Raw genomic sequence first — 23,590 nt, forward strand, 5'->3', positions numbered from 1 at the left:
AACAAGCTTTTCCTCAAATTCCGACAGAGACGAAATCAAGAAATGCGCATGCAGCATTTAAGATTTACACTTGGAAAAACAACTTTCATTCGAAATCTGTGTTGGAAAATAGGAACCTGAAAACGTACGATTAAATTAAAACCATATCTAACTTTGTTAGTGGGTATATTTATTGATTTATAATTTATTTCAAATTGTTTTAGATTATACACATTTTTGCAAGGCTTGCCTAACCAAAAAGCGAATTAAATAATATGTAAGTTTGTTTATAGGGCTGTAGCATTTCGTATTATTATGATTATTATTTATTTATCAATTAAACTTAAAGTATATGTCTTGGACGGATTAGTACTAATTGTTACGAAAAAATTGATAATCATGCGAAAGTGTTGTGTTGAGTGATCCTTTGTAAGGAATCCAATTGAGGCCCCGTATAACATCGATCTCTGTAATCTGTGTGTCGTTTGTTCATTTAGGATATTGTTGCAGCTTTCCGTCCCGAACATTTCCAATATATTTAAGGTGTAATCAAGAGGACTTTGCATTTGAGAATACTATTCTGTAGTAATACTTTTTTATTTCAAACCTGTTTAACTATCCCACTTGGACTTTATGTATATATATATATAAAACTTTCAAGAGTGAAGATCCTCGAATCTGTTGAAAAAATCGTGTGCATGTGGCAGTTTGATCTTTGTATATATACATATATACATTTGTAACTAGAAGATATAGTAATTAAGCATCCGACATGTGACCACCTAATTTCGCGATTATAAATTGAAAAGTATTTCTTTTTTGTTTATAATTAAGTAATGATGCTAGGCTTCATGTTGTGACTGCTCATACAAATTTCCTATCAAAAAGATCAACGGCAGCGTTAAATCTAGAGAACACTTTTAACTAATATTAAAACTTTCACATACCATCATTTTTTTGTTTCTTTTTTTTTTTTTTGTTTTGTAAATTATCTACCTTGCTCTTTTCCTTTAGAACATATTTGATTAAATGCGAAATCTCAGTTGGGAGTGCAGAACACACAAATCGAATGGAGTTGATACCACTTTGAGAAAGGCTTTAGAATTTGGACTATCGGCTTTAGACATCCTCTGCTTCAAACTGACATTCAAGTTCTTCTTTATAGTGGCTTACTCTGTCAGGCAATTGTAATTGGCACGTTTGTTAATTATTGTAAGGCTATGTACTCATATGACCCATTAATGCGAATTAAATATAGGGGGGAAGGCATTCTTGAAACAGGCTGATCTGCCAGCATTCCATCTATCCCGATGGGTAATGATGGCCCCAGCAGTTTCCACGCAGAACACACGTCTACAATATAGGGTTTCTTTTTGTTTTCGGAAACCCTTTTTCGGAAAGGTGTGCTACTTCGATTGTTAATTTAACTCGTTATCCGATCCTTTTACCACTTGCGCGGCGGCAGTGGCATCTCCTTCTCTGCGTGGTAGACCCTTCGATGGGTCTCCACATATTCACTCTGCGTTTGGGTCTGGGCCAAAACTCGCTCGCCGCTCCTTCCCGGGGCCAAAGCCAGTGGATTCGACGGCAGGGGCTAAAAGTGAATAAGTGAAATATATATATTAAAGAAAATATCGCCAGTAAAGGGATCGATAACCAACCTGTCGAGCCCGGCGAGTGTGTGGAGTGCCCTCCGGGGAAGAGACCTCCATCTCATCGGGGGCGGTCCAGTGCTCTGTGAACTCGCTAGCGGATCTGGCCAGCGAGGGATGGCTGAGAGAGCGATGGAAGGAGCGCCTGTCATCGTCGTCGTAGTACTGCATCCGGTAGTAGCTGCTGGCATCGCTAACATTGTCCGGATGGTCCACCTGCGGACGACCAAAATCGACGGTCACCTCGGACATGGATCGGAAGTCGTTGTGGTCGGTCTGGTAGGAAGTGCGCGAACTACGGCGAGATCGCTGCAAGTTGAATGGTCCACCGGGACCACCGGGACCACCGCCGGCCATAAGAATGCCGGACATTCCGGGATCATTACGGATGGTTCGCACACTCGATCCACCATCGCTGTCGTATTCGTAGAGAGTGGGCAACGAACTGCGGCGGGATCGTGTATCCCATGGCTGTGGCGATGCCTTCTTTCCTCGCCTTGGAGTTCGCAGCTCCACATCGGGATCATCGTCGCCAGGTGGAGCCAAAATTCGAATGATCACATCCCATGTCTGTGGCTCAAACATGCGTTCATAGCGAGTATCTTGGCGAATCCTCTCGAAGTCCTCGCGAACCACCGCCTCGGTGAGCATGGTACGCAGCGAGGACTGTGTGGTAATGATCTCCTTCCACTTGGCTCTGTCATCGTAGGTCAGATTGTGAACCGAGCTGACATCATCGTTGCCAACCTCTGACATTTCTGGCTCTTCCAGAATGCGGATAAGCACATCCCAGTTGGGCACATCCTTGTCCTGTGGCGGCACTTCGATCGGCTTCATGTTACCCACCAATTCGGGGCTGGTCAGCTTCAGTTTGTTGTCGTGGATCTGGGCCGGAAGCTCGGTTGGCGGCAGGCTCAACTCACTGCGCTCCATCTTGGGTGTAAGGGTCAGTCCGGAGGCACTGGAGATGTCTGAGAAGTTCTCCCACAGCTGCTGCTCCCTATCGCTGGGATAGTTACGTACCCGCACATCGAATTTGGGATCAACCGGTGGTGGTGGCGGTGGTAGTGGTGCCCTCGGCTTGCTCTTGTATTCGGTGACCCTGCGCTTATGGCTTTCGATATCCTCAATGGTCTTCTTCTCGGTCACCGTGCGCAGATAGACGTCATCCACGGTATGGGAGGTCACCGGTGGCTCCACGGCTGGCATAAACTCATCCTCATAGTAATGCATTGTATCCACCGTCATATCAGGAGCCTCCGATGACAAGTCCGTAATCTCACTGGGCGCCGGGCCATCGGTATAATCGGACCAGGTCTCTGGACGACCATCCACAACCTCATGATGGGTTCGCGTGTACACGGAGAACTTGGGCTCCACGACTACCGGTGGTGGCAGTGGAATCGATTGTGGCACTTGCGGTGCAGGATGCAGTTCCGGAACATAGGTGAACTGCGAGTGCATTGTCTCCACCTGCGGCGGCAGGGAATCCATGGTGAGAACGCTCTCGCGATCCTCGTAGGCCTCCATTATGGTCGACAGATTATTGCGATCCGGACGCAAAGTGGCCACACTTTCCGTATCCGAGGTGACTGGCGATGGTGGTGGAGGTGGTGATTTCTTAACGCGCACCTGGACATCAAACTTGGGTGAATCAACGGCGGCCACAGCTTCCTGGATGGGAATCGAATGGCGGGTCACCGAGGTCGTAGTCATCACAGCATTGGCACTTGGCATCTCTTGGGCCGGAACATAGTGATCACTGTAGATGCTCGAAGTTTCGTGGACAAAGGCACGATTTTCGAAACTTCCAGCGGAACTGAATGGCAGTGACCTTGTATCAATCTCCTCAATTTCCGAATGCGATTCACTGGGGTAGTCCGAAGGTATCAATGCTCCCTCGCTGCCCGAGGAACTGTAGACCGCCTGGAGAGCAGCATGCGCCCTGGGAATCTTGACGCCCTCGAAGGCGCTTATATTGCCCACACTGCTGCCACTCAACTTGGTAATCTCCGATCCACTGCCCATGCTCATGGGCAGACGACGTACCACCGGAATGGATCGACTGCGCAGACAGTAGTACGAAACTGCCAGTCCCAGGAGCAGCAAAGTGAGGAACATGATCGCGCAGATGATCATCAGGATCTGGATGCTCTTTAGCGGCGGCTGCAGCACGGAACTGGTGGCAATGGGGTTCAGACTGTGGAAGGTCACGAGGTTAGAAGTTTCCTAGGACATTTCAAATGGATGTCTTCGAACTTACATTGGCGCTGGAAGGGCAGGTGGCAGAGAGGGCACTGGAGGCGGATAGCGGCAGACTATCGTGATGATCTCGTCGCCGTCCATCTCAAGATTGGCATGGAATCGTACAATGATATTGTTGGTGAACACACGGGTGGGATTCTTTGGGATATAAGAAATAACAGAGCAATAGATTTCATCGAATTCCTAAGATATAAAGGACACTCACCTGAATGGTACCGCATCCTTTGAGCGGCAACTCGAGTCGGTAGCTGAGAGCTCCCTTTCCACTAACGCGACAGGCGCTACTGCGATCATAGTCAGCCTGGATAATGCCATGGAACGGGTCGTTGAACTTGAGATCAACCTGTTAAGATATATCATATCCCTAGTTAGTTATGATTTAAGGGAGGAGATCTTAGATAGGAAAGTCAAGTACCTGCATGGATCCTGCAGCACAGTTGAGGGCGGCCTTTGTTCGGTTGAGGAAAATCAGTGGACTGATGTCGTCCAGTTTGGTTACCTTTAAAGAAAGAAAATATATAATATAGCTAGATTTAGCCTCCTTTTTTCAATCTGTATACAGATATATATCATCCTACAACCGTAGCTAAAACTATATTTGCTTTAGCGCTGCAATAATAATATATGAACCATATATACTTATGAGCTTAGACATTCCCCGTCAAACTAGGTGGCTGGTTCATGCATATTAAGTGGGAACTTTCTGCACGCTCGTGCTCCATTTCGATCCAAAAACAATGCCCTGGGAGTTTCCCTCGGATCTGTGGAACTGGCTCTGTGTAAACCCGAAGAGCCAGAGCCATTGTGAGTTTGAAGGCACTTCCATCGGAAGCGCAGTTACTGATATAACACTACCTTATAAACTGAACAGATGCAAATGCTCCACAAACGCATCTTTAATTTGTGGTTGCCGTTGCACTTCCTCATCGTACTTAGTTTTAATTAAATCTTTCGGTATGTGTTTTCTTTGTTTAAGCCTCTTAACATCCAACTTAGATGGACTTTGCTCTGAAATTACATCTTTCGGTATATATTTTCTCAGTTTTTTCCCCTGTTGGTCCATCTTAAATGCACTTTTCGACATTGACGACCGTTTAAAATGGACAAAATGGCCTTGCTTGATGTTGGGCTAACCCATGATTGCCCAACTGGCAGTTCCAAGGGCGTTACACCGGGTCAAATTAAGTGGGGGTCCAAGTGCTCACCTTGCCGTCCAGTGTCGCCTCCTCGGGCAGTCCATTTGTGGTGTAGTTACCGCTGTCACCGTGCTGCACATAATTGGACTGGGCCATCGTCTGTCCGTTGAGGAGAAGCATCAGGAGGATGGCCAGTAGGCCCCGCCATCCTCTGCTGGCCAAAATTGGCCCTTGGTCCGAGTTCATTTCGCTTGATAGTAACACGTCGGGCTCACCAATGCCAGAAAAACTGAAAGAAATGGGTTTCGAGCTAGGGGGAAAATTGAAAATAATTAGTTATGTAGACGAAAAACTTAGTTTAAGACGGAAAATAACAATTGGTGTTTGTTTAACAGCAAAACTTTTGTGATTTTCTGTTTTTAAAGTTAAAGCAAACGCTTTTATTTTTATATTTAGTGGCTTATTTGAGTTGATTAAGCTTGACTAAGAAGTTAAATTGACAATTTGATTTGATATTTGATTGATATTGGCCCAATGACCACGCCAACATGTCGGATGATTTATCTAACCAACATGGCGGATGATTTATAAAAACTAAATACTAAGAAAAACTTAGTTAAGAGTAAAGTAAAGAGTTTTATTGCAAAGTAAATATCAATATATTCCAAATTTGATTGATATTGGCCCATGTCAATATTCCTTTTATATAACCAACATGGCGTATGATTAATAAAAACTAAAAACTAAGAAAAACTTAGTCAAGAGTAAAGTAACTTAAGAGCTTAGTTGCAAAGTCATAAATATCAGTAAGCTAAGTATACTAAATATATTTTCTAGATTTTTTCTCCCATCTCCTTCCTTCAAAAAAAGTTCAAAGTAATAACTTGAAATGTCAAACCCTAAATCCAAGTGTCCAAGTGCATAAAAGCCGTTTGTATGTAAAGTATTGCTAGCCACAAAAAATACCGTTAGCTGCCTGTTTAGATGAAAACCAACATCTCCGGCTTTGAACTAAACTACCTCCACCTACCTCGCCCATAGTATTTGTTTCTTTAGTTTTGGTTTTGGTTTGGTTTTGGCGGCCTTCTGTCAACGACCTTCGCCCCAAATATCCGACGTTCAACATCGAGATACAAAGATACAAAGATACATACGTGATTCATGTAGAGCTCAGCTTGGCAAAAAAAAAAGCCCAGAACCTATTTTTCAAGCGGTCTTTTGCTGGGATCAGAGTTCTAATGTATCTTTTTCTTGTTTTTCTTACCGTGCTTTAAATACGGCTTTGATGGACAAGCGTGGACCGCTGCCGATGAACAGATGTTCAATGCCAAGATTGATAGGTCAGCCAACCGAGATTTGACGAGATGTGTGTCTGCCATCCGCAAATTACACTGGTTGGCAAAAACCAGAGTTTCAATTTCAATTTCTGAGCAATTTATATAGCTAAAAGTCTTTGTTGGAGGGCTGGTTTATATCAACATGGGTGTATTTTATTTACTTGAGTAAACTAGTTTATCCATAATATATATGCAGCCCATCCACTTACACTTATTGCATAAAAGCCTCTTGCCATACGCAATACTGTAATATATATAAAAGACTCGAGATGTAGAAGTTATGGCTGGTAGACCAATATAGCCAGACACCTACGACAATTTAGCCATATTTGTCAGTCAGTCGCCTTGAAGCGGATCTCCATCTCCCGACTGCATTGCGACAAAGCAAAGCAAAGGCAGAGAAAAAGCAAACCAAAAGCCAAGCCAGTTCAAGTCGATCCAAGACAACGGCAAAAGTATAGCAAAAAAAATAAAACTGAAAAACTGGCAGTGGCTAAAACTCTACTCGATATAAGCTTACCATTTTGCTTTTTTTTCTTTTTTTGCAAGAACGGGTTTTTCAGCCAGCCAACCAACACACAGAGATTCACAGATTCAGATACAAAATTCAGCCAGATACAGATACAATATACTGGGGGGGGAAAAATGGCTAAGGTACGTAGGAGCGATTTTTAGCCACGGCCCTGGCAAGGTAACTTAATGGTACACCTGGGCCAAAATCCTGATTTAACCATGCAGTACTGCATGCACTGGAAATATATGTACTTGTCAAGGTTGTTGTCACGTTTCAATAGACGAAAACTTCGTTATCATTTATTTGCTCATGACTCATGCTATACTATATCCCAGCTAAATGCGAAAAGAACTTGTTTTTGGTTTCACCGGAAACCCGCTAGATTACTGGCCATTTCAATCGGAACTTGTCAATACATCTGAGTATTGAATTTCTAAACTCTGATCTTTAAAATGTGATGATCTTTTCCTATACAGCATTTACAGTTAGGTTACTAACAAATATCTATACTATATGTTTTAAGTAGCTTTGGGTTGGATTTGTGAGTGCATAGAAGTGGAAATATTCTAAGGTCCTATGAGATGACAGGGCGGATGTTGACTCAATCATGAAAATATGCAATGAGTCAGTCATGTGTGGTGGCTTAGGCTTATATTTTTTTATTACTTTTTCTCAAAGCGAAGTGTGTGAGAAAGTACAATACTTTGTCAACTAAATAAATTTACTTAGATTGTAAGATTTTTAAATTTTTTAAAAGCTGTTTTCAAAAATTAATTAGTTATGAGTTAACATGATCATAGAATGTGTTAATAACAGAGATGCCTCAGAAAAATATATATTTATTAACTTCCAATTAGTAGTCGATTATTAGCCTTCTTTCTTATTAAAATATAATATTTCTTTATAATTTTAAATGTATTTCTATCAAACAGAATAATATTTTAGGTGTTAAATCTTTATTTTTATCAAAAGTCAAACTTCTTATACCTTTTTAAAAGATTTTACTAGTAAGATATATAAAAATATTAGTATATATCTAGGAATGAACTAAGGCTATGCTAAGCAGCTTTTAAGCTTACTAATAATCTACCCATAAACATAAGGAGAAACCTAAAAATACAGCATTTTCCTTTATATAACTCAACTAATTGCACCGGAAAATCATTAAAAGTTGTTGCTTTTTTTTTTTTGATTACTTGAATTCGCTAAAAAATTCGCAATTAATTGGATTAGTGTTCTTTCTCATGTAAATATTTTCGGCACACACATCTAAGATCGATGTATGTACGTATACATAAGCACACCTTTAGCCATGTAGTTACATACGTATGTGTGTGTGTGTGTGGGTATATCTTTTGTATGCAGCTTCACAGGCACACATATAAAAACACACACACACACTTGCACACACCAGAAGGTATCTATAGATAGGTTCGCTTTGTCGCTCAGTTGGAAAAAAAACTGGTATTTTGACTTGTTGCTCGCTCCGCTCGAGTCTCAAATACCCCCGATCGCTCCAACTTACTCCATGGCACCCCGACCCGTCCCTCCAGATCCGAGCTATGGTTTAATGATTACGCGACGACTGAGAGTTGCCAAGGTATGAGTACCAGTTGAAATCCAAATGCACTGAGAGAATGGTCTACTCTGTGCTATTGTTTGAAAATCTTTAAGTTTGAAATATAACTCTTTTTTAATTATTAGTAAATGTGAACTGGAAGAAGTTATTAAGATCTTAGATCAGTTCAGTTTATGTACGAAAGGGGATCTAGATATTAAGCAATTTATATTGAAACTTGGAAAAGTATCTAAAGACAGATTGCAAATGGCTAGTGCTAGTATTTAGTATCATGAAGTATCATTTTGAAACATAAACTTCGATTTACATGTAGAAAAGAGTAATTTCAGACTAAAAGGTATATAATTACCACCTTCTAAACCAATTTCCCTTGCTTTTCTCTCAGTGTATGTCAGGTATGTATCGCAAACTCAGGCTGCGCATGCGCTGTGCGCTTATTAAGCTGTCTTCTTCTCTCGCCCTCTGTCCACCCCACTGAGCTCATTGCCTCTCTGTTCCTCTAAAAGCGAGCTTGCCTCATCGAAATGCGTAAGCATCGGAGACACTGTTCAGTATTCAGTATTCGGTATTCAGTATCCACTGTTGTTCAGTGCTCAAGCTCTGGAAAACAACAGCTTCTATGGCGGCGGCGGCGGCGGCGTTTCGACAGCATTCCAACTGGGCGATACCCACGCATTAGCCATTAGCCATTAACCATGAATACCTTTTCGTGTACAATCAGTACTGCGAATCTACCTATGTAGGTTCTTGATTTGGACAGGTTAGGCTTAAAGAAATGGTGCGATTGTAGGAAAACTAGATTGTATTTAGAATTACTTTACTTTACTAAAGTATAATGGGGTTTTACTTTACTGTTTTACTTTCAAAGTACCTAAGAATACAAAAAATACCCTATCTAGATAAGTTAAAGAGTACCTTTCTCATCGCTAAAAAGAACATTAGAACTACGTTACTTTGATGCCCATTATTGGTATGAGTTTTATGGGTTAGAAATCCATTTCTATTCTATTCCCTAAATAATCTTTTAATAATAATAAATCCCATCCTAACATTATTAACCCTATTTTATAATTCCTGAACTCAACTATCGACTACAATCAGAACTAACAATGAGTCTACCATCTTGATGGTATGCAATAATTATTAGGCCCAAAAGCATAAGATGAAATTAACCGAGTTAATGCACTTCTTAAGTACTTCAGATTAAGTGAAGTGAAGTACTTGAAAAATCAGTAGCATTCCATCTACAAAAGGCATTCGTCACGATGGAGGAGATAGCAATTAAAATTGATGAAATCGATGAGAACTTCGGCACTCTGCCACTGCCACACTTCCGCCACAAGATATCAGATACAATTGAGTGAAACTTTCTCGGATCAGAACCAAAAAGCAATTTATTCTGCCAGGGGATTACTGTACCCTTTTGTATTTTTGTAAGGGAAAGCCGAAATATTGGTTCTTTTGTGACTGTCTTGGCTATTGGAAACAGGGCGCCACTGTCCACTTGACCGCACTATCGGCCACACTATGTTAGATTCTTTTCCTTTTATCTTTTTAGAAACCAATCCCATTTGGTTAGTAATGCGAATTCCTGGAAGATCGACGATGATTTGATATTGTCACACCTATCTCAATGCATTTATTTATTATGCAACACACATTTTTGCTATCTGCGTATGTTTTTTTTTTCGTATTAGCACAGTTGCATTTATCATGACAATTAAAAACTTAAACAAAAGTAGTTTTCTTTATCGAAGGTTGTTGGAGTTTTTGTGTGATGAGTTCGTAGTTTTAATAGGTCATTAGGATCGGATCAACAGAAAGCTTAGAGTTTTATAATATTTTTTATGGAGTTTTCAGATCACTTCTTTTTGATTTTACTTAGTCAGCATCCTTACCAGTTTTTAACACTACTTAGTTCACAGTTTAAAAATGGGGGGATTTCCAAATTTCCCAATTGAAAACTTTCAAAACACTTTAAAAAAAAAACAACTTTTTCACCAGAAAATCACAAAAGTTGTTTGGTTTGCCATTTGAAATGTTGTTTGCAAAGCCTGCTGGCCATTCAAATTAGCCACGCAGAGAGGAAGAGCTTTCGTAAGTGTATTATGGGAAATGGCTATGCAAAAATCAACAAAAAAAAGTTGTTAAACAAACAAAAAAAAAACATAAAACAAAACAAAATATAAACGTAGATATATACTTTTTCCGTTTGAGTCGCGTTTTGGACGTCTGTTTGTTATTTTTTTTTACAATATTATTAAGAGCCGAATTGTTGTATTTCTTTTTTTTTTTTTTTTTGTGATCTGAGACCAGACTTGTCTCTAACACTTGTCCGTGCCCGAACGCGCTCTAGTGGATAACTTGCTGGCGACTGTTTTGGCCGCTCGCGAAACGCTGGCCCCAGACTTGAGTCGGCCTTCTCGGCCCACAGCTTTTTGAGCCAAGTTGAGGCTGGGTCTCTGTGTGTGCACTTATCAATACGTTGTCTCGCCACCTACCAACTGGCTCTCCAGCGTGTTGGAGATGCTAGCCTGGCTAGCACGTTAAACTATACATCTACAGAATCCACATATATAGTTCTTGTTGAACTTTAATTTGGCTAGTAAATGTAAGACTGAGTCCCAGCACTGGCTAACAACAATCTGTCTTAGCTGTCTCTCTCTTTCTCGTGCTAACGCAATTGAAGTTCGTGTTTCGGCTTAAGCCTCGTTCACCTTTGTGGGCTCAGCGATGCACGACCATTTTATGGGTTCCAAAACCCCAAACCCAAAATTGAGAGCCCTATCTGGCCTATCTCTCTGTTGCCCTGTTGCCAAAACCTGTTGCGGCATACAGAGAGAAAACTCGAAGCCAATGGCTGAACATTGAAATTTGTTAAAAAAATATACAAATATTGGCAATAGCTAAGCTGGCTAAGAAAAACAAAGTGAAGTAGTGCAAGCATCTTGGATTGTAAAGGTCGATGCAATGACAGGGGCTTGACAATTTTTATAATCCCATTTAATACTTACATGTATTATAAAATACGAGGTGTGTTCAAAAAGTAAGGTGACTCTTCAAATTTCGCGAATTTCAAATTTTTCGATTATCGAAACCTTTTAGAAGTTTTCGAGTTGTGTTCAAAAAGTAAGGTGACTTTTCAAATTTCAAATTTTTCAAATTTTTCGATTATCTTCAGTTTTGGGAACAAGAAAAAGTCACATGGGGCCAAATCCGGTGAATATGGTGGCTGAGGCATTATTGTGGTGTTGTTTTTGGCCAAAAAATCCAAATCCTTTGATCCATATTTTTCGATAGCAAAAAATCGCCGAGCTCGCAAAACAACTTGTAACTTTACGCCTCTCACAACCAAACAAAAGAGGATGTTCCATTGAAACTTGGTACAGATGTTAGGGAAGAGTGTACCAATATAACAAAACAAAAAAATCGATAATCGAAAAATTTGAAATTCGCGAAATTTGAAGAGTCACCTTACTTTTTGAACACACCTCGTATTATAACTTATATACTTCTTATAACCTATATAAGAAGATAACTTCATTTTCTGTAGATGGGTAATATGTTTTTTCTTAGTGTATAGCTGATTGAGCTGACGATCCCCACTCTCTCAAGCGCCAAATCGCTCTCTTACGAGTTGGGGAACAGCTTTGTGGAACTTAAGCTTATGCTGTCGCAAGAAAAGCTTTCAAAATTTCCCATGCCAGCTTGAATTTTAAAAATATAAGGAAATTTCTCATTTAAAATATTTTCTAAACAATTTTAACAGGATAAGTAAGCAAGGTTAGAAGAAATAATATTATTTTCCCACCTAAAATTTATGTTTTTAAAAAGGCTATCTATCCACTTCAGAATTGCCATAGTTTCTATAGTATTCAAACCAAATCTCTCCTCTTTTGAGATTGGCAAAGACTGTAGCACTTCCATGTGCCAATCACAATTCCCAGAACAAGTCCTTATAAATTGCATAACAAAGAGGTGTTTGATTTTTGATAAATATATATATAAATTTATAAACAGAATAAATAAGATGAAGGAGGTCCGTTCAGGGCGCTACCTTCCGAGATAACGAGAAATTTGTTTTTTGGTGTGTTTGGAAAATGGATGAACATCCATTTGAATCACCAGTCGTCTTCCACTTCCTTGGAGATCTCAAGGAGGAAGGAGGTCTTGAAGTTTTCCAACTTACGCCGGCAGTTTCTGCTCAGCGGATTGTTTCGCAGGTCAACCAAAGCCAAACAGTCACTGGCTATAGCCTCTTCCGTATCGATTTCTGTCAAGGATTATAAGGATTGTATGAAAAAGGAAATACAAAATAGTATAGGTACAGTAGACTTACCCAATATGGCATTATTCTGGGCATCCAGACTGGTGAGACTCTGAAGCTTAAAGACTACTGGTGGTAGGACGATGAATGAGTTGTTTGAGATATTCAGCTTGGTCAGGGCAGTCAAGCTGGCGAATTCTTCTGGCAGCCTCGTTAGTTTGTTGTGTGAAAGATTTAGATCTGAAAGGGTAAAGTATTTGTAGAATATATCTATATATTGATAGTATCAATAACCCACCTGTGATGGTGCTGAACTTTTGCGAAAACTTTGGTGAGACGCTTTTCAGCACATTGCCACTGAGATTGCAGGTTACCAACTCTGTGTTTCGCATAAGGTGGTATACCGCTTCCGGTACTTGCATCAGTTCACAATTTGAAAGATCTAAAAGAAGGATTACAAAAATTAATAATAAAACTCAAAGTGAAAAGTGTTTTTAAAAAACAAATAGCTTTTTGGTATCGAAAAGCTTTCGAACAGCTGATAAAACTCTTAAGTTATTTTATTCCACAACATAATCTGTATATAGATTTGTTGATTTTTGGAAAATTCCTTACCTAAATTCGCATTTTCGTTGGCATTTTCACAACGCTCAATCACCTGCACCACCAAATGAGCCATCACCAAGCTTCCATATGATCAGTCCTTGCGGATTATTATTGATCGTTGGCAATCTTATCTATATATGCTATATATACGATATATATTTCCTAGTTGGTTTCCTGATTTCCTTATGTTAGCCCACAGCTAAGTTGGTCAGCACTGAACACGTGAATGGAACGGCCTAAATATAAATACGACATTTCCCCATCTGCGCACGCAACTTATTATGCGAAAAGAGCGCCGCTATCGGCTCTCTATATGCTCTCTTCCTATCATGTATATATACATATATGTATATATATATGTTAGTGAGTCAGCCAAACGATCGCAAAAGCTTTTTACACAAGCTGTGGGTCTGAGAGCGATGATGAGAAGGAAATTGTTTATTTCGTGGAAATTGCGTCTGTCCACACTAGCGAACTGCGATTTTGTTTTTGTTTCGGGAAAACCAACGAAATACAATGAAAACATTGATTTACAAAACAAAATTACGAGTGTTTTCATATTTTATTCGAGTGTTTTTAAAGTCAAAACACTAACCAATAAATAAGTTATTCCAGAAACGCAATTTCTTAGGCAGCTGTCTTCCTGATTTCAAAAATTGCGTGATCATTTTTTTATTTTCTTCTTGTTTTTATACACTCTTCGAAAATAAAACGTTTTTTTAATGTCTAAATGGCGTTGCTTTAAGAAAATTAAATCTAAAATCTTTTTGCATGACTAATTTGTAATAAAAACTAAAAGTTTTTACCAAATTGAAGAAGAAATATTACTTTAACGATTATTTAGTTTAGTTTTCTATTTTAATGATAAGATATAAGATGTTTTAAAAATAATTCATTGATTACTATTTAATAATAATGTGGCCTTAGGTTGTTTTATATCTCAGTGAGCCAAGACCAATATCTTTAGAAATCTTCTTCTATCCTAAGACTTTTCTTTCATTTCTTTCTATAAATATTAAGAAATCAATCATAAGTCTATTAAAACCTCGTAATAACGCAATCTGCGTATCAAAAAATCACAAACGCTATCACCTAGAGGCCAATGTCTTGGTAATTGGTAACCAACCCCACTTATCGGGCCCATTGATAATTACCTTTCTTTGTTAACCGAAGAGAATTTATGGCAAACAAACTCTGAATATAATGCAGCGACGCACTTCTCTGGGTAGTGTATTTTGGGGGGAATGAGGGGTATGAAAAGGCCCTAAATTATAAACAAATTGTTGCTTTTGTATGGGGAAGACAAAGCGCAATAACTGAAATTGGCAATTGGCCAATTGTCCATACTACGAACCACAGATGGAACAAACAGAAACCATCTAGTTGCAACTGCGTCTCAAAAAACGAAATAAGAAGATGCTGGTGATGGCAGTGGAGAGGTCACCATTTGACTTACCCAATTTGTGATTCTCCTTGGCATCCTCACAGCGCTGAACCACCCGGATGACACCTTGTCCAGCAATTGGCGGAAAGGTACCAATGCCACCGATCCTCGCTATATGTGGCGGGATATTGGGATCTTCTGATATGTTAATTTCCGCATTATCCTCGCTGTTAATATTGCTATTCCTTCCATTGTTCCGATTGTTGTCATTGTTGCCGTCATTGGGATCATTATTGCCACCATTACCACCATTGGTATTGGCCGGGATGTTTGTTATATCGTTGCCAAAAGGCCGCATCTTTGGAGATTTACTTTTGTAGTTTTCTTCTTTAAACTGGGCTTCAGTTGGCCTATATTGGATTTGTCTCACTAGATAGATCACTCAAAAAAAAATGTATATATATATAGATATATTCGATCACTGTTGTAAGTCTGTGATTTTTTGGATTTTTTGAACGCGAGCTACTTCGCAAGCCAACTGAACGTGACTCTCTTCCGCATTGAAATATTGAAAATGCTTTTTACTTTCGGTTTTTATAGCGCGAAGAAGAAAGAAAAGCTGCGCATAACAAAACAAATGAAAAATAAAATGAGAGGAAAAACAAATAATAATAACACACAATTTGGCAATATATTTGCACACCGATTACAGGATACTCTTGATTTTGGCAGTTAAAGGGAAAATCTAACCTAATACTCCTTTAAGATTTAATCTTTTGATTTGATTTTCTATACTGAAAGTATTTCAAATATGAAACAATAATGATTAAAACACAAAATGAAAGTTAAATTTCATTTGGCAATGTTTTGAAATAATAATTTGGATAAACCCGAGAAGTTGCTTATAATTTTGTAACTTCTTCTTAACATCTTCGTGAATTTGGATTTTATAAAAAGTTGGAGAATTTATTTTCATTTTCAATCCTTAGATTGCCGCTGTCTTTTACTAATAGTTTAATTTTAATTAATAGTTGTTGTTGTTGCTAATTTATTTAAGAAAGCATCTTAACCCCTTCTGCAGAGTATCGCTGCATCGTAACAAAATGTCTTGTCATCTTAAGAGCAATAGCCTCTGATATAAACAGTCCTTCTTTCTCTTGCCAATAAGCTTGTTCTAGCTGCGGAAAAGTGTAAAAGTTCAATGCAAAAAGAGAGTGAGTGAGAGTAAAGTGCCAGCGAGAGGATCGCACAGTGCACTAGCTAACAAATTACATCGTTCCTTAAGAAATATTTGATAAATATTTGTAATTTAACCAATTAATTCATATTAATCGATATATAAATATAAATATAAATTTATAGTAATTACCATTATCTTTTTGAAAACACTTTCATTGTTTGTTGACCAGTGTTATCATTGTAAAATGGTCAAAATACTTATAGAATCGACTTTTACGCATCAGCCAATTTGCTGTCTGTTTACCAGTGAAAACAAGTCATCATATTGAACACCTCATTTCCATGTAATATATGTAAATGAAAGTATAATATGAAAAATGAATACATCTATTTAAGATAATGGCCAATTTCAAGGTTGCCAAGGCTATTCTACCCATTATCTGGTGTCCATGGAGAATAAAGGTAGTTCCATGCGATCAAAGAGAGAGCTACAAGTTCTGCTCCCAAAAGCTATTCCATGCACTTTCATTAGAGTCATGCCGAAAGCTTTGGCAGGAAATGTTGGCTCTTTGGGATATTAGAATACCCTGTAATACATCTAAAGTTGTAGGAGACTTGTGTTATTAGTAATTAAACTTCATAAAATCTTCCTGGTTATTGGGATGTTCTAGAAATTCAGCCTTGAATGGGTTTCTAATGTATTAAAACCTTTTCGAAGAGTTTTTTCAAACTACTTTGCATCTAAGTTTCTTGTATGCTTCAAGTCGATACCCTCTTTGAAATATGTAACTGAAAAATTAAAAACTTAATTTCCTGAAAGAAGTATCTTTAGATCGAATCAAAGTGCGTTGTTATCTTAAGAGCAATAGCCTCTGATATAAACGTCATTCGTTCTCTTGCCAATAAGCTTCTGTTGGCTGTGAAAAAGTGTAAAAGTTCAATACAAAAGGAGAGAGAGATTGAGAGTGAGTACGTCAGAGAGTATAGAGCATTATCAGTGGAAAATAATAAAAATAATTATGCGTCGTAAATGAATCGTACTTATAGAACCGCCTCTTACGCATCCGTCATTCACGATTCCTCCGAACCGGAATTTCCTCTTGTTGAATTTGAACACTTGCCAGTCGTATTGGACATGACATTTCCACGTTTGCATATTTTATACTTAAATACGAATTTTAAAAACAATTCATAAGAATAAAGAGACAGAAAATCTATTTAAATCAAAATTAACCACTAGAACTCTGTGTGGAATGTATTTTGAAACCACAAATATATTTAATGATCAAATTCAACTTCGAAGATAACTAAAATATTTAAAGATACAAATATTCAAATCAACATCAAAAATATTTAATTTAATTTTCACACACACACTTAACTTATTCAATATAAACATATATATTATATTATACACATAAAATTTAGCTATAAAATAATAATTGAAATATCATCAAAAAATGTGAAAGAACTTAATGAACATTTGGTTAAAAAATTTTATTTGCCAAAACGAGTTTGAACTCTATTAGATACCATTGATGTTTTGTATTGAGTTTCGGGTTAATCCCACAATTATTAATATTTAGTATGTACAAATCTGTTTCAAAACTGACAAATAAGCGTATTTTGATTTGAAACAAATGGCTAAAATTGAAATACTTCTAGTTAAGTATGCCACAACACGAATTAAAAATGCCCATATTAGTTCACTAACACATTTCCAGTCTACTACTTAAGATTATTTACGAGTTCACCGAATACACAAGTATTTAACCATTGACTTTAGTTCTTAGATCTATTGCAGGCCCACTCCCTGTGCATGCTGTAGACCCGTGCACAGGTATAGCATTATAATGCTCAGGGCCTGTACCCTCTCATCCGATCTGTCCGATTTCCAGGGCGACGATTCCGTTGCCTTCTCGGCATCGTTCATTAGGGTATATCCTTCAGTTTCGGCATCTAGTGCTACCTTTAGTTTTGTAAGCTGTTATAAGATATAGATATATATAGTAAAATCTTATATATAGATTGATTCGCAACCTACCAACTCGTTTATTTTGGCCACTCGCTCGTCGGGCGGAAAGCTAACGTATAAATGTTTGCTGGTACTCTTGGCCAGATTCATCAGATCCTCGTTGCGGGTATGGCGAATGATGGGCTCGGTGATGACAATTACTTGCTCGAAACTGAGTTCCGGACAATCCATGGGCAGAGCCTCCAAATGCTGGGTAACGCTCTCGAAAGGATTCTGGTGCAGAATAGGAGCCGCCTCTTCCACTATCGAAGATTTTCTGAAAAGGAGTAGGGATAAGTAACCATTTCTTTCCTTCAATCTTGCTTGAAAACCCACCTCGATGGCGTGTGCTGGGGACTCGGAGGTAGGCTCTTGGAGTTTATCTGCTGACCACTGCCAGTTAGAGAGGACACAATGCCGGGTATGTCCAGGTTGCTTGCCTGCCGCTTGATGCCCTGAGCCAGCATTCCGGTGATGCTGGATCGATGGACATCGAGGTTAGCAGCCGACGGCGCTTGGATTTGGGCCTGATCCCCGCCAGAAGACGAGGCCGATGCCTCATCTAAAAGCGCCGCACTCGTGTTGGCATCAAGAATCTCTGAGTTGTCAGCCTGGGTAATTGTGAACTCCGGCCGGCTGGTCATCGCAGGCGTAGACGATGCTGCAGGTATGGAGCCGGAACAGTCGACTGGGCCACAAACGGTGGCCATCTGGCACTTGACTATGCACTTCTTGTGGCAGCACATGGAGCACTCCTGGCATTGCATGGCATCCTTAAGCCAGATTTTCTTCCCACAAAAGTCGCACTGCGTGGCCCGATGGAAGTGGGTCCTCACAAAGTCATGTGCCCTTGGCACGGCAGTTGTCGCACTCGAGGAGTCCCCGGATGTGGAGCTGTCCGCCAAGGAGCTGGATTGCTTTAGGAATGCTGCCTCGTGGGACTGATCCTCTGGTGGCAAACGCTCGCCAGCTGATAAGTTTCTGGATTTGTATAGGGAGAAGGTTGTGTTAAGACTGAGATATGATACCAGAACTTGGAACTTACCTAGCCGGCGACTGAGACTTGGAGCCACTCTTGATAGGACCATCGCCCACCGTCAAATTGGGATTACCTAACCAAGAGAAACCGAACAGAATGTCGCCGAAGCAGAGGTTTGGATTGAAGCCAGACTGATTGGACAGAGGATGCATCTTCCTGTGGACACAATTTAAACAGTAAGATAATAAAATGAATATAAATTAACTCTGGAGGATAACCTACACAGCCTGCAGTGATGCTGGGTTGAGACTAATCTGCTTGAGGCACTGGTTTAAACTGGTTTCCGAGCACTCGACTAGGATCTGACCGATCTGAACATTGTTGTAACCCAGGAGGACACTCTCGCCGGCGGATTTGCCAAAGACGCACACGTTGAGGAAGCGACTGGAGTTGTCCAACTGGAAGCTGCAGACGTCGTCCATGTGGATAAGTGGGCTAAAAGCACAGTCGATGGTGGAGTGCTGGTAGAAATAGTTGACCGGCTCCTCTGCCTCATCCTTGGCTTTGTCTTTGTCCTTATCTTTATCCTTATCCTTGTCCTTGTCCTTATCCTTGTCCTTATCCTTGTCCCGATCCTTGTCTTTATCCTTATCCTTATCCCGATCCTTGTCCTTATCCCCACTCTCGCGGCTCATAGTCTTCTTGATAGCCTTGGCTATAAGGTTAGATTTCTTGGGTGAGTTAGTGGGTGTTCCACTTAAGCCCGGCTTGACGACCAGATGCTTGGGTCCTGGATCAGGCACCGCTGCAGTTTCATCAGCTTCCACTCTCGGCTGACACAGATTGGGAAGGTCTCCTAAATCATCGTATTTGTCAAAGTCCTCCAGGATAGCATCATTGCGAATGATTCCAGGAATGATCCGTTCAATTCGTAAACTAAAAACAGTGGCCTGCAGCGTCTTGACCACCTTGGCAATCTGCTGAATGGTGGTCACTGGCTTGCCTTCAATGGCCACCAGAACATCTCCTGCCTGCAAGTTAGACTTACAGGCCGGAGTATTCGGTAGCACCGATTCAATCCTGACCACCTGACTGCCGCTCTGCTTGAAGACGATGCCGATTTGCTGGTTCTTCGCTTTGTGAATGAAAACATCCATCGATATGAGTACATTCCGGCTGTCCCGCTGATTGGCCTCGATAAAGGGCACTGGGGCTAGGGTAATGGTGCAGTAGGTCTCACTGGCTCCCGGATAGCCCATTAGCCGTGACAATTCCGCCAGCTTGACTGTGAGTAAGCCATTAGGCTGGATATCACAGTCGCCGGCATCCTCCTCCGCTGTCCAATGAAAGAAGGGCTTGTAGCGTAGCTTGTAATTGGGCAACGTGTGTTTCCGACGGACTGCCTTCCGGATTTGATTTGAGATTAGATTGGTTATATTCGACTGCATCTGCCGTCCCTGGTACTTTGACTCAATATCCAGGATAAGCTCCGGGTCACCCAGAAAACTAATTGACCAGTGCGTGTAGGGTTTTCTCGTGAACTGCAGACGCGCCATTCCCGACAGCTGCTTAACTGTAAAGATATATATATATAGCCTATATGTCTTTCTTTTTAATTTTGTAAATTAGTTCAAGGCCTTTAAACACTGAAAAGGTTGACCTATTTTTCTTTCCCCAAACCAACTCACCCTTAAGCGTTATCGATCCTTTCTTGCCCAGCACCATGTCCGCATCAATGGAAGTTGTAAAGTTGCCCACATAATTTATGTCCAGCAGCAGATCAAGGTTCTCGATGCGCTGTTCGTCCTTGTCCAACTCCACATTGTGCACCGATAGGGATCTGACGTCAGGGAACTGGTCACCCAGCTCAAGTTCTTTTATCTGAAATGTTAAAGGTCATCTTGTTAGTTCATAGCAAAGATATTGGATATATAGAACGCAGTTTATGGACACAAAATTAACTCATGGTTAGAATATCTATAGAGTATCATTACCGTAAGCTTGTCAAGAAGTTTTCCGGTGGTAGTCTTAGTAATCAGTTCGTCCAGTTCGATGGACAGCTTGCGGTAGAACCATTTCCGCACCCGGTTGGAGTTCTTGAACTCATGGAAGAGGAACTGCATAACGAAGTTAAGCGAGACCAAAGCAGAGGCTCTCCTTAGACTCTCCTGATGGTTTTCACATCCATTACCAGCACCAGCTCCAGCTCCAGCTCCTACACCGGAATTGGACAGCCTCTTCAGGTTCCGAGCCGTTTGCTTAATGTTCTGTGATAGAGAAAGTGCATAAATTAGTGATATGTAAGTAATGGGTATTGCAAGTGCTTACCAATGGCAGGGTATATTTGGCGTTCATCTGCTTCTGCTCTTCGCTTTCATCCGGCAAATTGGAGAACTTGATGAAGATGAGGTATTGCAGCAGGATCATGACCACACCGCCAATTAGCAGAAAGATCAGACACAGGAGTAAGATGTTCGAAATGGGTATCTCCATGTTGGCAGCCCGTTCAAATCTCTCTCTCTCTCTCTCTGTGTGTAAGACAAAATACTGTTCCTTCGATTCCTTAGGAGAACTGGCAAGGTTTCTATTCCAAGTTCAACTTTAAAATCCAAAGACTTTCGTGGGACACAAAAATCTGATGTCAGTCTTTTCAATTACGTTCTGGATGTGCACGCATTTGTATATCGTCCAGTATCAGTTAACACGTTGATTTGTTTTTGTTTTCCCTTCGATTTCGATGACCCATCCATTGGGATGATAGTGCGGATTACCTCGGCCGATTTCGCCAATTTGTGGCTGGGGTTTTTCCACCTAGCTTCTAGGAGCTGTGTAAACTCACAATTGTTACAACTACTGAATAGGCGACATAAAATCAATATGTATTCGCAGCACTGGCTGCGCCTTTTTTGCCTTTGGCCATCGACTGCGCATGTCTCTGGATCAGCTGTTAACCTTCCTGGGGGTTGATTTGAAGACCATCTGGAGCATAGCAATCAGCCGGAACTCATTGTCCAGCTGTTCTGTACTCTATACTGTTGGAATGAGAATTGGGGAAGAACGTTACCGAAAAGCCCTACGGATTGGCGGCTCTTACTGCCGGAGGTTGATAATTTTCGAAAGGGGGGTTAAGGCACTTAAGTCGTTTAAAGACCAGAAGTCCTTCCGTTAGATCCATTTTCATTCAGCTTGAAGCCTTTAAGAGATGTTTTTTAGCTTAAGCATTTTCCAAATTCAAACACTCAACTTTAGCAAGATTTTTTGTGTTATTTTTCTGACATTTATTTTCTTCTTGTTTGTTTTTTTTTATTATGGTATTCCTTTACTTTATGTAAAATAAGAAAGTATTAATAGTTTTATTAACAAATTTGTTGAAGGCAGGTATTTATGTTATTATATGTTTATGTATGTATATCTTGTATATAAATTACGAGTCATCTTTATAATTACATAATTATTAAATGTAGTTTAATTATCTCTAGCGTATCTTAGTAATTATTTTAACTGCTTTATTTCACTTAGTATATTAAATTAAGATATTTATAATATTCATTTCTTTTCTTACTTTTTTTTCTCATTTTTTTTATATATTTCTGTTTATTATTATTATGTATTATCATTACATTTTAGCCGTAACAGTTACATTTTGTCTAAATTTAAACTAATCTTTATTTTTATTATTATTATTAAGTTTTTGTTTCCTTTCCTATTCGCATATTATCTCCTCTCACATTCTATATTCATATTTTGTTGCTTTGTAAAAAAAAGTCAGATCTACTTACATATATATGTATTTTTTGTTTTTCTTTTAATTTTTATTTAATTTTTGGTTTTTGGTTTTTATGTTTTATGTTGTTCATGTAACCGTTCACACCAGACAGTAAACAAATAACAAAATATACAATCGAATCGTTAAGTTAAAAGTTTAATTTATGGTTTTCCAAAAAAAGTAAGCCACCTACGACATGAGACAAGGAACACAGGGAGCGCACCTCAACTTGGATTGAGGATTGGCTCGGCAGCAGCCTTGTATGCACTTCATCAAGGTTTGCATGCATATATATATATATAATAAACCAGCTTTAGAATATATATATTATGAACCTGCACCGAGCCATCATTAAGCTTATGGATCTGAAGGTGTATTAAACAATGATAGTTCCCATGTGTGATAGAGAGAGAGGAACGCAAGGATCTGGATTGGAAGAACATTCCTGTCCCGAATTCTTCTTCCCCGATGGAAATGATGTTAAATTTTGGATCCCTGCACTTGGCACCTAACCATATAATAATAACAGTAATAATAATAATAATAATAATATTAATAATAATAATAATAATAATAATAATAATGTTAGAATGTACAAGTAGGAGTAAAAGTTGGGCAGAGTTCGCGGTCGGCCAGCTGGGAGCCTACATATTTTGTTTCGAAAGACGAAGCGAAGTTTTTTTGTGGGCCTTAAGAAGCGAATTGAATTTGAAAAATGGTCAAGTATGCCGATAATTTGCTAACTAAATAGTTCCCCTACAGGATGGATTGGATAAACCGTCTAATATCGGAACGATATTAGTTAAACTATCTTCATATTTTGTACTCATTTCTATTTTTTTTTCTTCTTATTTTTGGTTTTATTTTTATTTTTTTTTTGTTTTTTAAATTTTATTAATATTTTCGTTTTTTTTTTGTTTGTTTTGTATTTAG

The 23,590-nt window shown here is 39.4% G+C and overlaps 3 protein-coding genes across 5 annotated transcripts; all 3 read right to left on the bottom strand.

Moving 5' to 3' along the window:
• Nucleotides 1-152: 152 nt before the first annotated feature.
• On the bottom strand, nt 153-10,896 carry LOC108103002. 2 transcript variants are annotated; one of them, XM_017208320.2, is made up of 7 exons: nt 10,666-10,896; nt 5,102-5,342; nt 4,312-4,395; nt 4,102-4,239; nt 3,895-4,034; nt 1,641-3,831; nt 153-1,573 (listed from the first exon to the last, which is right to left on the bottom strand). In XM_017208320.2, exons 2-7 carry the CDS (start codon nt 5,276-5,278, stop codon nt 1,424-1,426), a joined length of 2,880 nt encoding a protein of 959 aa, XP_017063809.1. In that variant the 5' UTR covers nt 5,279-5,342; nt 10,666-10,896; the 3' UTR covers nt 153-1,423. The 2 variants fall into 2 exon arrangements, with proteins under 2 accessions (XP_017063809.1, XP_017063811.1); XM_017208322.2 differs by lacking the exon at nt 10,666-10,896 and adding an exon at nt 10,361-10,640.
• A 1,547-nt stretch (nt 10,897-12,443) lies between these two features.
• On the bottom strand, nt 12,444-15,268 carry LOC108102892 (leucine-rich repeat-containing protein 20). Of its 2 annotated transcripts, none has more exons than XM_017208094.2 (4): nt 14,792-15,268; nt 13,028-13,171; nt 12,802-12,969; nt 12,444-12,735 (listed from the first exon to the last, which is right to left on the bottom strand). In XM_017208094.2, the coding sequence occupies exons 1-4, from the start codon at nt 15,075-15,077 to the stop codon at nt 12,584-12,586; spliced, it is 750 nt and encodes a 249-aa protein (XP_017063583.1). In that variant the 5' UTR covers nt 15,078-15,268; the 3' UTR covers nt 12,444-12,583. The 2 variants fall into 2 exon arrangements, with proteins under 2 accessions (XP_017063583.1, XP_017063584.1); XM_017208095.1 differs by lacking the exon at nt 14,792-15,268 and adding an exon at nt 13,345-13,569.
• Nucleotides 15,269-17,331: 2,063 nt separating this feature from the next.
• LOC108103027 (PDZ domain-containing protein 8) lies at nt 17,332-21,877 on the bottom strand. Its single transcript, XM_017208354.2, has 8 exons — nt 21,220-21,877; nt 20,886-21,158; nt 20,580-20,772; nt 19,174-20,464; nt 18,958-19,107; nt 18,249-18,893; nt 17,943-18,189; nt 17,332-17,882 (listed from the first exon to the last, which is right to left on the bottom strand). The coding sequence occupies exons 1-8, from the start codon at nt 21,382-21,384 to the stop codon at nt 17,694-17,696; spliced, it is 3,153 nt and encodes a 1,050-aa protein (XP_017063843.1). The 5' UTR covers nt 21,385-21,877; the 3' UTR covers nt 17,332-17,693.
• Between the last annotated feature and the right edge of the window lie 1,713 nt (nt 21,878-23,590).

The sequence above is a fragment of the Drosophila eugracilis genome, unplaced genomic scaffold (assembly GCF_018153835.1).
Source record: "Drosophila eugracilis isolate 14026-0451.02 unplaced genomic scaffold, ASM1815383v1 contig_2153, whole genome shotgun sequence".
Lineage (NCBI taxonomy): Eukaryota > Metazoa > Arthropoda > Insecta > Diptera > Drosophilidae > Drosophila > Drosophila eugracilis.

What these genes read in the sequence shown, in the direction of transcription:
- LOC108103027 (XM_017208354.2), bottom strand. Translation starts at nt 21,384, where the DNA reads ATGGAGATACCCATTTCGAACATCTTACTCCTGTGTCTGATCTTTCTG. An exon ending in AGGATCGATAACGCTTAAGG is followed by an intron (nt 20,465 to 20,579) that starts GTGAGTTGGTTT and finishes ATATCTTTACAG; the next exon opens with TTAAGCAGCTGTCGGGAATG. An exon ending in CCCCAGCACACGCCATCGAG is followed by an intron (nt 18,190 to 18,248) that starts GTGGGTTTTCAA and finishes ACTCCTTTTCAG; the next exon opens with AAAATCTTCGATAGTGGAAG.
- LOC108103002 (XM_017208320.2), bottom strand. Translation starts at nt 5,278, where the DNA reads ATGAACTCGGACCAAGGGCCAATTTTGGCCAGCAGAGGATGGCGGGGC. An exon ending in AGGCGACACTGGACGGCAAG is followed by an intron (nt 4,396 to 5,101) that starts GTGAGCACTTGG and finishes CTTTCTTTAAAG; the next exon opens with GTAACCAAACTGGACGACAT. An exon ending in AAGGATGCGGTACCATTCAG is followed by an intron (nt 4,035 to 4,101) that starts GTGAGTGTCCTT and finishes TATATCCCAAAG; the next exon opens with AATCCCACCCGTGTGTTCAC.
- LOC108102892 (XM_017208094.2), bottom strand. Translation starts at nt 15,077, where the DNA reads ATGCGGCCTTTTGGCAACGATATAACAAACATCCCGGCCAATACCAAT. An exon ending in AAAGTTCAGCACCATCACAG is followed by an intron (nt 12,970 to 13,027) that starts GTGGGTTATTGA and finishes TTACCCTTTCAG; the next exon opens with ATCTAAATCTTTCACACAAC. An exon ending in CCAGAATAATGCCATATTGG is followed by an intron (nt 12,736 to 12,801) that starts GTAAGTCTACTG and finishes AATCCTTGACAG; the next exon opens with AAATCGATACGGAAGAGGCT.